Below are 11,925 nucleotides of genomic sequence, written 5' to 3'. Positions count from 1 at the left end.
GTGAAGATTTGACATGTTTGCTGTCATTTGATATTGTTCTACTTCCGCATTGCAAATGAACTTGAATGGTCGAATCAATCCATTTGTATGGATGAAATAGTATCTTTATTCCTTTCTCTTTTTCCTTTTTACAGATTCTCAGGGTAAACTAACCCTGTTTCTTGTTCAATATGATAGGGCAACAGCTTACTTTCTACACTTGAATAACAAACACAAAGAAAATCAAGCCATGTGTAAGAATTAAAAAAAAAATTAGTAGAAAAAGTATCTGTGTTCTTCATTAGCCGGTCCTCGTCTCCTCATTGTCGTAATTGAAAGGAAGTGGAACAGAGTTGAATGCCCTGTATTTCCCCACATTGTTTAGGTGCTCGTTCTCCAACCTGAAGGATTCAAAATTTACAAGTCTTTCTTTCACAAATAAAAACTTTCCTCTTAATTCATTCCCTGAGATTATAAAGGAAAGTAGAACACACCTGAAGAAATTCCAGATTCCTCGTCGAATGATTTCCAACACGGCTACAATGGCAATCAACGCTTGTCTATGGATGAATGGAGCTTCTCTAAAACCTAATACTGATTGCATCCAAGCAAGCCGTAGCAAGACATTCAGTACCTGTAATTCAGATCCCAAGTATAATTATCAGCTACTTTTGGTTTTAATAGCAGAAAGCAAACTGCTTTTCCAAGTAGTGTTCTTACAATTGCTGCAAAGTAAACACTCTTGTTGGATATTAGTAATTTGTCTCTCAACCATGGATTTTTTGAGTTGCGTCGTAAGAGGCCCCAGTCACATACTATATCCCAGTATGTGCCTGATATTGTTGCAACAACAGAACTAACAAGAGCCAAGGTTCTCCATGTCAACCCCATATTCAAATCATTGCTTGTTCTCATTGCAATTGCAACAATTGTTGAGAAGTACTTCAGTCCATTAAACACATGCTTTACGTCTTTATCTTCGATCAAGCGCCGAATGCACTGCAAGCATTAAACAACCTTAGCTCTGATGGTTCGATACATTAGAGAAGTTGATAAAAAATATAAGCTAAACCAGCTGATTACCTGAAGAGTACGAATCCAGTATGGAATAATTGCAACAACGAAGTAAAAAGCTTCAAAAATTTTGCTCTGAGAGCACGAATTCGTTCGTCGTATAAAGTCACCCCACCCATAGTAGCAGATATAGAATTCTAAACTTCTGAAGGCTTGCACCTGATGTGAAACTGTAAAGGGTATTAGTTTTGTTGTTTAAAATTTCCAGGGAGCACGAAAGATAATGAAATTAGGTGAATGTCAAACCTGGCTGGTAAGTTGATCTGCCAAGAAAAAGTCTTCCATTGTAACCTAAACGCAAAGAAGATGTGAATTAGCACTGACCCAACACTTTTTCGATCAAAAGTAGAAAGTCAAATTTGTTAAACTTCTCTTCTCATGACTACCTTGTAGAACGGAGCGCAGACCAAACGAAATGCACTACGAATGAGGAAGAAGCGGCTAGAACGGAATATGATGTTGAAAGGACAAAATATTATAAGAAGAACAGCCTGCAAAATGAGTTCAGTTCAGACATGGCTTTACTCTTAATATAATAGCTACAGCATGAAGACTAGAGGCATGCACTACACAGTGAATGATGGAGCATACAGTGAGTAGAGCTAAAGGAATCGACTCGGTTATGGCTTCGTAGCTTTTGGTTTCTGGGTCAATCTCCATATCCAAATGTGAGAGAACACAAGCCAATGTGAGCACCGCAAGACCTGAACTAAGAAAAAAGACCTCTCGGTGACCCAACTCTGTTCCTTGCTTCAAGCCAAACATAAATGTGTAATTGACACGGTAACGCCTCCAAAAGTATATATTTGCAGAGTATATCATCAGGTGCAAGATGATGAATCCAAAAAAGCTGAAAAAAGTACAATATCAATATATATATATATATGTAGATGGTAGCTGAAATTCAAAGTGGCTATCTAAAATTACCTGTAGAGAGGAAATATGTTATTCATATACTGGTTGCGCCCTTCGCTCTCAAAGATATCTCTTAGGTGTATAACTAAAATGATGGCCACTATAAGTGCAAGAGCACAGCCGAAGAAGAAACCTGCAGGTAATCAATTCAGATTTATGATCATAAGACATCGCAATAATATCTCCATGTTTCCTATATGTTTACACACTCTGGGAAAATTCATGAACTCAAGCTTGAAAAACATTAGCTTTTGCTCTACAAGTATTATTACCGGAGAAAAATGTAATTCCATGTCTTTCCCTTCTGATTTTTCTTCTCAAAATGTCCATCCCTTTTCTTCGGTTTCCATTTGCGAAGTGCTTAATGAAAGCAGCCTCCACTCTTTCTATGAGCCGTGTAAGCTGTGGCGGTACCGAAACATTTCAGGTAAGAATTGGCTAAATATATCACAATGAAGCTTCAGGAATTGTAACAGACCTCAATAGTGCAGCCAAGAGGAGATTTATCCACCATATCTAAGTAGACCTTTGACACTTTACGTGATGTTATCTGAATTGACAAAATTATAGGTTCAGAATAACTTGAAGGAGAAAGATCATTTATTTTAGGTAAATAGACTGGAAGCTGCAGAGACCTTTTCATACTTCTTCAAGATCTTCGAAATGGCCAATGTATTTAAGAAGCTGAAGATCCATAAGGAATAAAACCGATTACATTTGGACAAATTCATGAAGAAATATAATCTTCACTACGATATCAAGACTCATATATTACCATTACCTGTAGCCTTTTAGAACTTGAAGCTTTTGGTAGAATTGAATCAAGGCCCGAGTCATCAATTCTTCTGACTTCCTCAACTCGGTCTTATTATACGATAACCGAGCCTTGGAACGTGCAACCATGTATTTTATAGTTGATGCTGGTGTTTCCGGGGAGATGTTAATTCGTACATGGGGTAAGAAGTCTAATGAAGCGGGCCTGAGTTCTTGAGTGGCTTGAATGCTTCCTCTACTCCCCTTCCTGCAGTGACCCTTTGACTCTTTTGCTTCGATGTCCTCGTCTACCGAAGCTGCGTCATCTTCCCCCTCAACTTCCTGAGTTATTTCCAAGTGTGATCGTCCTTCAAAAATACAATCTAGAAAGTAGAAAAGAATCAAACTTTCTTTTCCTACATAAACCATTGCAGTTTTACAACTAAAGATCTAACATGTTCTTTGATTTCAATGTTAACTTACCTGAAACTCTGCCATTGATGGAATTACAAGTTGAGGTCGCTACACTTCCTGCTAGATCGACATGTTCATTGACATCTTCGAACGCAACATCTGGATTCTCCACCTTTATCTTCAGAGCAACCAAGATATCCATCTGTTTGCTCAATTCCTCTGCCTCCACTATCAACTCACCCACCCTCTTCTTGTAAAACCTCACCACTTTATTGAATTCATAATCAAGTCTCCTAAAGAAAACCACCTCATTTTCACCCCCTTGATCTGATGACATGAAGAACATGCTCTGGTAGCTCTCTTCAGAACCATTCTGAACTATGTTGGTAATTATCGCATCATCCTGCATCCTTGGAGAATGCCTCCGCCCTGTAAGCCCACTGAAAGCTCTGTACAAAGACACCTTTCTCTTTAGCTTGCCTGAGGCATCTGAAGCTTTTGGCTGCTTAGATAGGCTCACTTCTGCCAGAACTGCTTTCAGATTATTGTAATCCAAATACGCTTCTTGCCATTCAGGCACCATTTGGGACAAAAACTCCTTCCCAAACTTCATCTTCACTAAACCCAAACCAGCTTTTTGCAGATGCAGATGAGTTATATATGCACAAATCTAAGAAGCAATCAAAATGGAAAATGTTGGGTGCCTTTTACTGGATGATTATGATTTGCCCATTGCTTATTTGGAGTGTATTTCCCGTATATAAATATATGTGGACATTTGACAATTACTTTAGACCTGTCATTCCATTTCTTTGTCATCATCTTTTAATAGTATTCTACAAGACCAAAACAAAAACAAAACAATGGGATTTACCTTTTGACTTTGTTGGAGCTTCATGGATTTCGTTTTCAGCAAGAAACGGCGATTCCTTTTCTGGTTGGGTTGTTTCAAGAAGACGGATTAGGGGTCCGATCAAGCTTCACAGTGTCAGATTTTATCTTTTTTACGAGTTCCGTAAGAAAATCGTCAATTACATAAGATGAAACAGAGTGAAAACAGTAGTAACTGGGATGGATTTGAGTGGAGGATGTCCCACATTCGTAGAAGCTCAAGAACAAGTTGCTTCGCATTGGAACGCGTATAGATAAGGATTGCTCGACTAGCAACATCAAGCGGTACATAATGATCCCACTTAAAGTCGGCCAGCACCGATTTGCCGATGGCGATGCTTCGCGGAACCAAAATTCTTTTGAAAATTTCCCGGAAATTAAGGCCATTTTGTTTTCGTTTCCTTTGAACTCATCAATTTATGTCTACCTATATCACTTTAAATTAAATTTAAGCTCAATAATAATTATTATTATTATAACACTTGCGGTTAGCGGATATTGATTTCTTTAAATTATTTTTGTTCGGACTTCTCTCAAGGTTTATAAACCTCACCTGTGTAAATAATAATTCGTTATCCTCTCCAAACCGATGTGACATCTCACAATTCACTCACCCTTGAAGCCCACATCCTAAAAAATGATTTGTTCTCCTCTTTAATGGACGTGTTTCACGATAATAATAATAATTATTATTATTTTGGTATAATAATAAAGATTTGCGACTACCTACCTATTTTATTTCAAATTTTGGTAATACATGATGCTGATAGGAAAAATAATAAACAGAATAGTACCATAATGTTAGAATTTTTCTTCATATATAAATACGGAGATTTTAGCATATCTATAGCCTCCATAGGTCACTAGCTCGGATAGACCTTTTTCTTAAATGACAAATAGCTAAGCTTTATTTATCACATGCAACTTAGGCTATATTTCAGTTAAATTCGGAGACCAAGAAACTCGAGTTAATATACTTGTGTTACATAAACTAAATAAAACTATAGTAACATTCGATCAGACAAAATGGTTAAGATTTTAGATCGGTGAATTTCATGGGTCAAACAACTCCGTTGGAATAACGTATATGTGTGATTATTAGTAATAATACTTGTCCAATCCATCAATTAGCAAGCTTCTATGACAAGCAACGACTAGGTTGATTTTGTCCAAAGAGTACCATTTCTTAATCAATAGTTATCCAGGTGGGTGGACAATAAATAAAGATATTAATAACACTAATTAAAAACATATTTGAGAAGAATTCTAGTGCTTATTCAACTCAAATTATGTTTTTTTGAAAATAAAGTCTTTAAAAAGTAACCATTTTCAAATCTAAATAATAATTATTATTTATTATAAATTAAATAACAATATATTTAAAATTTTAATATTTGATTTACTTTTCTCGTCCTGCACCATAATTACTTTTAACGTCGAATAATTTAATCATATCATACACAAAGTTTAGATTACAACGAATTTAATTAGTTAAATTTGTTATATTATTGAATATAGAGTAGGTAGTAAATTTAAACCTCTCACTTAATAAAAATACATCAATAAAGATTATGGATTTAATTCTTAAAATAAGGTACCTCAAATTGTTGATTTGAGTGCGGTTTAAATAAGCTATATAGGTCGTCCGTGTGGCATAGAACAACACATTATTTTTGGTGTTTTGGTGTCCATATACTTTGTGCACGTAGTCTATTTGAGCCTTAAAGTAGGGCATAAATGTAATTTAATTGAAGGGAGGGGTCTACATACCTAACCAATAATTTCGAGTTTGACGCAACACATGATACAGTGCATACCCAAACCAAAATCATGCTTCTATTCTCTTGGTCTTTTGGACAGGTCGGTGTGACACAAAGTCGTAGAGATAATTAATATGAATTATGAATGAGATAACTCAATAACCAAAGTCAAACTGATACCCTTCGTACATATCTCTAAATTTATTTGGTATATTGTCACAAAAACATGTATCATATTATTAATAGAAATTTATTATAATATTAGATTTAAAATAAACGTAAAAGAACCATAATTTTAAATTATATCTCTAGAATTGTAAATTTTTATTTATTTGTGAACAAAGAAAATTAAAATATTTTCATAGATGAGAAGATATTATTAAGAATATTATTATTATTGAAAAAGAACAACAATGATGGGCCAATGCTTTACCAGGTCCACACCGCCGTATATTTTTGACTTTGCATGGACAACATTCTCGTGCCTATAATATTATCATATCAAAATTCTAATATACCTTGTCGGTAACTCTTATAAAGCGTAGCAATCTAGGTTTACGATTTAGAATTCAGATTCAGTATCGAATAGGTCGGGCATTCTCTTGCGTCTCTTGTGACAACATGGTCAAATTACTTATTTCATTTAGAATTCAAATTCGGCACCTGATGGGTCCGACATTCTCATGCATCTCTTGCAACAAGTTACTTACTCCTCGCTTCTAAGAGTGAAGATTATCCTTACCGACCAGCACGAGTCCTTCAATATGTTTTGTCTTCGCTGATATATATTTTAGAAAAATTCTCAAGAGGTCATTTAAGATAAAATCATTTCAAGAAAACACGTTTAATTAGGATGATTCTATAATTGAAAGAAAAATTAAATAAATAAAAAGTAAAGTTTGAAATGTATTAGTAGGTTGTTTACTTTTCTAATTTATTAAAAAAAAAAAAAATATTTATGTCAAATTCCAAGTACCAATTCCAAGCGTGGAATATATATAATAGGTGAAGGAGGTAGGTGAATATTAAAATGTACGTGCAACTCACGTGCGTCAAGAATCTTTGACACACAGATATTTCATTACGTTTCAAACATAGTAAAAACAAATTAATTTTTATATATTACTTGTAAACTTTATGTTTGATTTTATAATAATTTTATTGTTTTAGGTGTAATAGTTTTTTCATCAAAACTGATTTTATTTAAATAAATAAATAAATATGCATTATTATTTCTAATCATTCTATACTATGGGCGGTATTGATTTATTATAAACAAATTAGTTACAATTTTAAATATAAATACTTTTAAAAAAATTAAAAAATATAAATAAATTTTCATTAATATTCATAGGTTAATATATGGACTCTTCTTTTAAAATTGAAAATGATTTAGAGGATAAAGAATTTAAGTTAAGATTATTAATAACCTTGATTAAGGATATTAAAAAAAGTTTTAAGAAATTATGAAAGTTAATTAGTTGGTTAGATAAATGTATTATTTAGGCAATTTAAATTAAAGTAAAAGTATTTTGCTTTGGAAGAAAATTAGTGGTTTTATTTTGGGTGTGAATGGAATGACGTGTCAGCTCAATTCTTCGAGACGGATTTGAAAGGAAGCTGAACTCTGTTGTAATTGAGCCACAGGCTTTCTCCCGCCAGAGATCAAGATGCCGAAATGGAGTTTGATGGGTTTGATTCTTTTCGGGCTGATGTTCAACGTTGCTGATTTTATGCGCTTCGATCTTATATCTGGCTCCACCAAATGCATTTCTGATGATATCAAGACCAATTCCATGACCGTCGGTAAATATTCGGTGGTTAATCTCAACGAAGGTGTTCCCATTCCCGATTCTCACATGCTCACTGTCAGGGTATTGCGTTTTCTTTTTTCCTTTTTCCTTTTTCCGATTCAATGCTCAACTTTTCCAGGTTTCGTGTTTATGTTTACGCTTTTGCATGCCCTCGCGTTTCTTTTATGGAAACTCTGTTCTTCGTTTGAAATTCCGAATTAGATAACTAACTACTTTTATCCACAAATGATATGGTGGAGTTGTTTCATTTCTAAGATTTTTGGCTGCATTTGTGTTTTCAAATTGATCTATCTCTCTTTTCTGGAATTTTGTTTGTTTTTTGTTGATTCTGGAATTTGTTTAGATGAGTAATATGAGGTAATGGAGGTTCTTATTAGGTGAGTTCGCCTCGTGGAAACACGTATCATAATGCAGATCATGTGGATTCTGGACAATTTGCGTTCACGGCGGTTGAGTCTGGTGATTATATTACTTGCTTTTGGGCTCCGGAACAAAAGCCCCCAGGTGCAGTTACGGTTGAATTTGAATGGAGGTCGGGAGTTTCTTCTAAGGATTGGTCCAAGGTTGCCAAGAGAGGGCAGATTGAAGTATGTCCTGAAATTTCCCATTTTGTTTCTGCCTTATAATAGTTCATCTTGCATCATATTATGTTATTCTTTTTGAACTTGTGGACATTGTGGTGGCTGCATGCTGAGATAAGTGTTTGTGTTAAATCATAGTTTGATTTGATATACATTCAGTTGCCCGTTTTTGGAGCTTTCACCTTGCTTTGTTAAAACAAGTATCTTTTCTGCTAGAATTTCTTTTGTTTGTCCGAGTGTACCACTGTCGAAACAAGCAAAAGGAGACCAACCTCAGGGGAGTGTCAATGATATCAGTTCTCCCTTGCACAACCATTTAAAGAACTTGTAAGCTTCCTTATGAGTTCAGCTTCTAGAGTTTGACAAAAGCAAAAAACCAAAAAAGGCCTTCAGGAAGAGGGAACGAGATGAAGTGTGAAAAGGAGAAAAATAAAGAAAGATGAAGAAGATGATGCTATACTAAACAACAGAGAAATAGAAGATCGAAATTCTTTTATTCTGAAGACTAGCGTGAAGGACTGCCCCACTGGTTGAAGGCTGGACCATAGAAATTCCATTTGAATCTAAAAGTGAAAGAGAACCTTCAAGGAAAAAATGCAATGAAGTCATAAAACACTGGAAGAATGAAAATTTCAGATTTTTTTTATCCAAAAGATTTTGTAATAGCCCAACTCCACTGCTAGCAGATATTGTCTTCTTTGGGTTTCCCCTCAAGGTTTTTAAAATGCGTCTGATAGTAAGAAGTTTACACACTCTTATAAAGAATTATTCGTTCTCCTCTCCAACTGATATGGATCTCACAATTTACTCCCCATTCGGGGCCCAGCATCTTCGCTGACACTCGTTCCCTTCTCCAATCAATGTGGGACCCCCCGATCCACCCCCCTCCAAGGCTTAGCGTCCTTGCTAGCACACCACCTCGCGCCCATCCTCCTTTGGGGCTCAGCCTCATCGCTGACACATCGCCCGATGTTTGACTCTGATATCATTTGTAACAGTCCAAGTCCACTGCTAGCCGATATTCCCCTCTTTGGATTTTTCCTTTCGGGCTTCCCCTCAAGATTTTTAAAATGGGTCTACCAAGGAGAGGTTTTCACACCCTTATAGAATATGTTTTGTTCTCCTTTCCAATCAATGTGGGATCTTACACTATAACTTTGGACTACCCTACCGATTAGAGGTAGGACTATCATTTGTATCCCTTTTGAAACTTAATCAAAGGAAAGGGAAACCTTAATGGAAAAAGTGCAGTCGATGCAGCTTAAACTAAGAGGGTCATGCTTGCGGATCAAAGTAGCTGGGTGCTTTTTAGAGGCCACAAAAGCAAAAAGAAGATGAAGTCTTTCATATATAATGATTATTTATAGGTTTGGGTGGTTCTTAATTTATGAAGTTTATGCTGCTCTTTTGATAATATGGTCATCAATATGCTATTTTGATCATTTATTTGTATATCTCATAACGCACATTTGTCATGATTGAAATATCTTAAAGAAAGTAAATTTTCACCAATAGCTCCTTGTACTAACTTGCATCTCATTATGCCTGTGGTTCATAACCATGTCTCTTGGGTCTTTCTACATCCCATTTCATGGACATTAGTTTTCATTATGATATGCTAAGAGATATATTTATTTTAACATGGATCTTTTGAGCTTCTGTTTTGAACTCTTACTTCAACGTAGATGTGTTCTTGTTTTTTTTTTATAGAACAATGTGTCGTGGTCATCTCTGATGACATAGTTCATCATCATCTCTTATGTTAGGTAATGGAAGTTGAGTTGAAGAAGTTGTACGACACTGTCATCTCCATACATGATGAGATGTTTTATCTCCGCGAAAGGTACACTAAAATTAAATGTGTTTGTGTCTGAGATGATGTGATGGTTGATTCTCTGTTACTGTATTCCTTTTTTATTTTCAGGGAGGAGGAAATGCAGAAACTGAATAGAGCTACAAACGCAAAGATGGCCACCTTCAGTTTCCTATCACTTGGAGTTTGCTTGTCTGTTGCTGGTTTGCAGTTATGGCATCTCAAGACATTCTTTGAGCGCAAGAAGTTGCTCTGATTTTTTTTTTTTCTTTGTGTAGTCCTCTTTTTTAAATAAAAATTTAGCTATTAGATGCTACAGTTTATGTTGGACTTGAATTTGCAGAGAAATTGAGAGTTCTGAAGAACACTCAGCTGCTGAAAACAAGCTAGGTGAAACACTAATTTTAAGAACTCTCTCTCTCTCTCTCTCAAGAAGACACACTCTCTCCCTCCCTCGACCAAGATCGACTTGAGGAAAGGAAAGGTGTTAAGGATATTTAGTAATAAATTATAGTTTACCATATATACTATATTTGATATTTTATTATAAGGCAAATAAATATTTGCCTTATTATAGGTATCTTTCCATTTATTGTTATTTCCATTTATTACTATTTCCATATCCTTGTAATTCATTTGATTATAAATAAGATAACTTTCACACCATTTAGGTGGTGTGGTGGATTAATCTGTTAAGGATATTTAGTAATAAATTATAGTTTACCATATATACTATATTTGATATTTTATTATAAGGCAAATAAATATTTGCCTTATTATAGGTATCTTTCCATTTATTGTTATTTCCATTTATTACTATTTCCATATCCTTGTAATTCATTTGATTATAAATAAGATAACTTTCACACCATTTAGGTGGTGTGGTGGATTAATCAAACATTCACAAAAGGTAAGTGTTAAAAGATCATCACTGGGTTAAGTCAATAATTGTATGAACTTTAGAAATAATCAAGTGTTTTGAAGAGAGGGGAGATGCATGTTCTTGCAACAATTGCAAGGATAGTATTGTAAACGATAATCTTGAATTGCGTGAAATGATTACCCATTTTTAGAAGACTCCAAACCAAATCAACTTCGATTCCTCCTCTTTTACTATCCAGACACGCCAAACAGCCATAATAATATTTATTTAATCCATCATTCAAATAATATAATGAGATAGATCATCCACGAGACCCCACATTGTTATTTATTGGAGATGCAACTTGTTAAATCAATAAATAGAGGGATTTATGTATGAACCTTGGAGAGAAGCTCCATGATGCTGTATTCAATTACACAGCAGCCAGGTCTGTGCGTTAAAAATGGCGTTGTTCTTCAGAAATCCCACCTCAAGAACCAAAAAATGAGTAGGTGGAAGTGCTTTGCAGTGTCAAAAGCATGTTTATCTGTTTCTTTGAGATCTTTCAGTGACATACCGCTTTATGAGCCTCAAGGGGTAACAATACTTCTTCTTCCTCCCATGAATCCCCCTTTTTTGTTTAGGTATTGACTTTTATTTTTCGCTGTAGAAAGCTTCTTTTGATCAGTACTTGGAAGATAAACCCAGATTGGTGAAAGCAGCATTTCCAGGAAAAAGTGAACAGCTCAACCAGGTTTTCTTTTTCATCATCTTTCTTCAACATTTTTGCCTTCTTTTCCATTCAAAAGAGTTCAACATATCTACACTTCTTATATTTTTAAGGAAGAGTGGAGAATTGAAACACCAAAGATCGAGTTTCTGTTTCTGAAGATATGGCCAACCATTGATATCAAAATCATCAGTAAAACCAGTGGAGAAGGCTACCCATCTGATGTTCCTCATAATATCACAAGAGTTCTTGACCTTCAAATGGTAATTCGTTTCATTGAAAAAAACAATCCTCAAATTAGTTATAAATGTTGTTTTGTTTTTTTTTTTTTTTTTTTTT

At 34.9% G+C, this 11,925-nt stretch overlaps 3 protein-coding genes across 4 annotated transcripts in view; 2 read left to right on the top strand and 1 right to left on the bottom strand.

The window, feature by feature from the left end:
- Positions 1 to 56: 56 nt before the first annotated feature.
- On the bottom strand, positions 57 to 4,396 carry LOC111486948 (phosphate transporter PHO1 homolog 3-like). Its single transcript, XM_023134130.1, has 14 exons — positions 4,010 to 4,396; positions 3,205 to 3,931; positions 2,750 to 3,104; positions 2,604 to 2,652; positions 2,447 to 2,518; positions 2,241 to 2,370; positions 1,981 to 2,101; positions 1,645 to 1,903; positions 1,440 to 1,544; positions 1,300 to 1,344; positions 1,063 to 1,212; positions 700 to 978; positions 474 to 613; positions 57 to 380 (listed from the first exon to the last, which is right to left on the bottom strand). Exons 2-14 carry the CDS (start codon positions 3,746 to 3,748, stop codon positions 281 to 283), a joined length of 2,349 nt encoding a protein of 782 aa, XP_022989898.1. The 5' UTR covers positions 3,749 to 3,931; positions 4,010 to 4,396; the 3' UTR covers positions 57 to 280.
- Positions 4,397 to 7,337: 2,941 nt separating this feature from the next.
- On the top strand, positions 7,338 to 10,479 carry LOC111487373 (transmembrane emp24 domain-containing protein p24delta9-like). The gene is made up of 4 exons (XM_023134752.1): positions 7,338 to 7,660; positions 7,978 to 8,187; positions 9,948 to 10,024; positions 10,106 to 10,479. Exons 1-4 carry the CDS (start codon positions 7,457 to 7,459, stop codon positions 10,248 to 10,250), a joined length of 636 nt encoding a protein of 211 aa, XP_022990520.1. The 5' UTR covers positions 7,338 to 7,456; the 3' UTR covers positions 10,251 to 10,479.
- Positions 10,480 to 11,226: 747 nt separating this feature from the next.
- LOC111487627 overlaps positions 11,227 to 11,925 on the top strand; it is a 1,429-nt gene continuing 730 nt past the window's right edge. The window contains exons 1-3 of one of the 2 annotated variants that reach the window (XR_002719100.1): positions 11,227 to 11,453; positions 11,527 to 11,610; positions 11,700 to 11,904. Coding sequence is in view for 1 of the 2 variants with exons in the window: in XM_023135095.1 (XP_022990863.1) it covers positions 11,274 to 11,453; positions 11,527 to 11,610; positions 11,700 to 11,849 (414 nt within the window). In the remaining variant the exon portion in view is untranslated. The remainder of the gene's footprint in view (positions 11,454 to 11,526; positions 11,611 to 11,699; positions 11,905 to 11,925) is intronic. The other variant, XM_023135095.1, reaches the window with a different exon arrangement.

This window comes from Cucurbita maxima, unplaced genomic scaffold (assembly GCF_002738345.1).
Source record: "Cucurbita maxima cultivar Rimu unplaced genomic scaffold, Cmax_1.0 Cma_Scf00012, whole genome shotgun sequence".
Lineage (NCBI taxonomy): Eukaryota > Viridiplantae > Streptophyta > Magnoliopsida > Cucurbitales > Cucurbitaceae > Cucurbita > Cucurbita maxima.
This window is presented reverse-complemented; position numbering and strand designations above follow the sequence as displayed.

What these genes read in the sequence shown, in the direction of transcription:
- LOC111486948 (XM_023134130.1), bottom strand. Translation starts at nt 3,748, where the DNA reads ATGAAGTTTGGGAAGGAGTTTTTGTCCCAAATGGTGCCTGAATGGCAA. An exon ending in TCTGCGCTCCGTTCTACAAG is followed by an intron (nt 1,345 to 1,439) that starts GTAGTCATGAGA and finishes CTTTGCGTTTAG; the next exon opens with GTTACAATGGAAGACTTTTT. An exon ending in CAGATCAACTTACCAGCCAG is followed by an intron (nt 1,213 to 1,299) that starts GTTTGACATTCA and finishes GTTTCACATCAG; the next exon opens with GTGCAAGCCTTCAGAAGTTT.
- LOC111487373 (XM_023134752.1), top strand. Translation starts at nt 7,457, where the DNA reads ATGCCGAAATGGAGTTTGATGGGTTTGATTCTTTTCGGGCTGATGTTC. An exon ending in CCAAGAGAGGGCAGATTGAA is followed by an intron (nt 8,188 to 9,947) that starts GTATGTCCTGAA and finishes CTCTTATGTTAG; the next exon opens with GTAATGGAAGTTGAGTTGAA. An exon ending in ATGTTTTATCTCCGCGAAAG is followed by an intron (nt 10,025 to 10,105) that starts GTACACTAAAAT and finishes TTTTATTTTCAG; the next exon opens with GGAGGAGGAAATGCAGAAAC.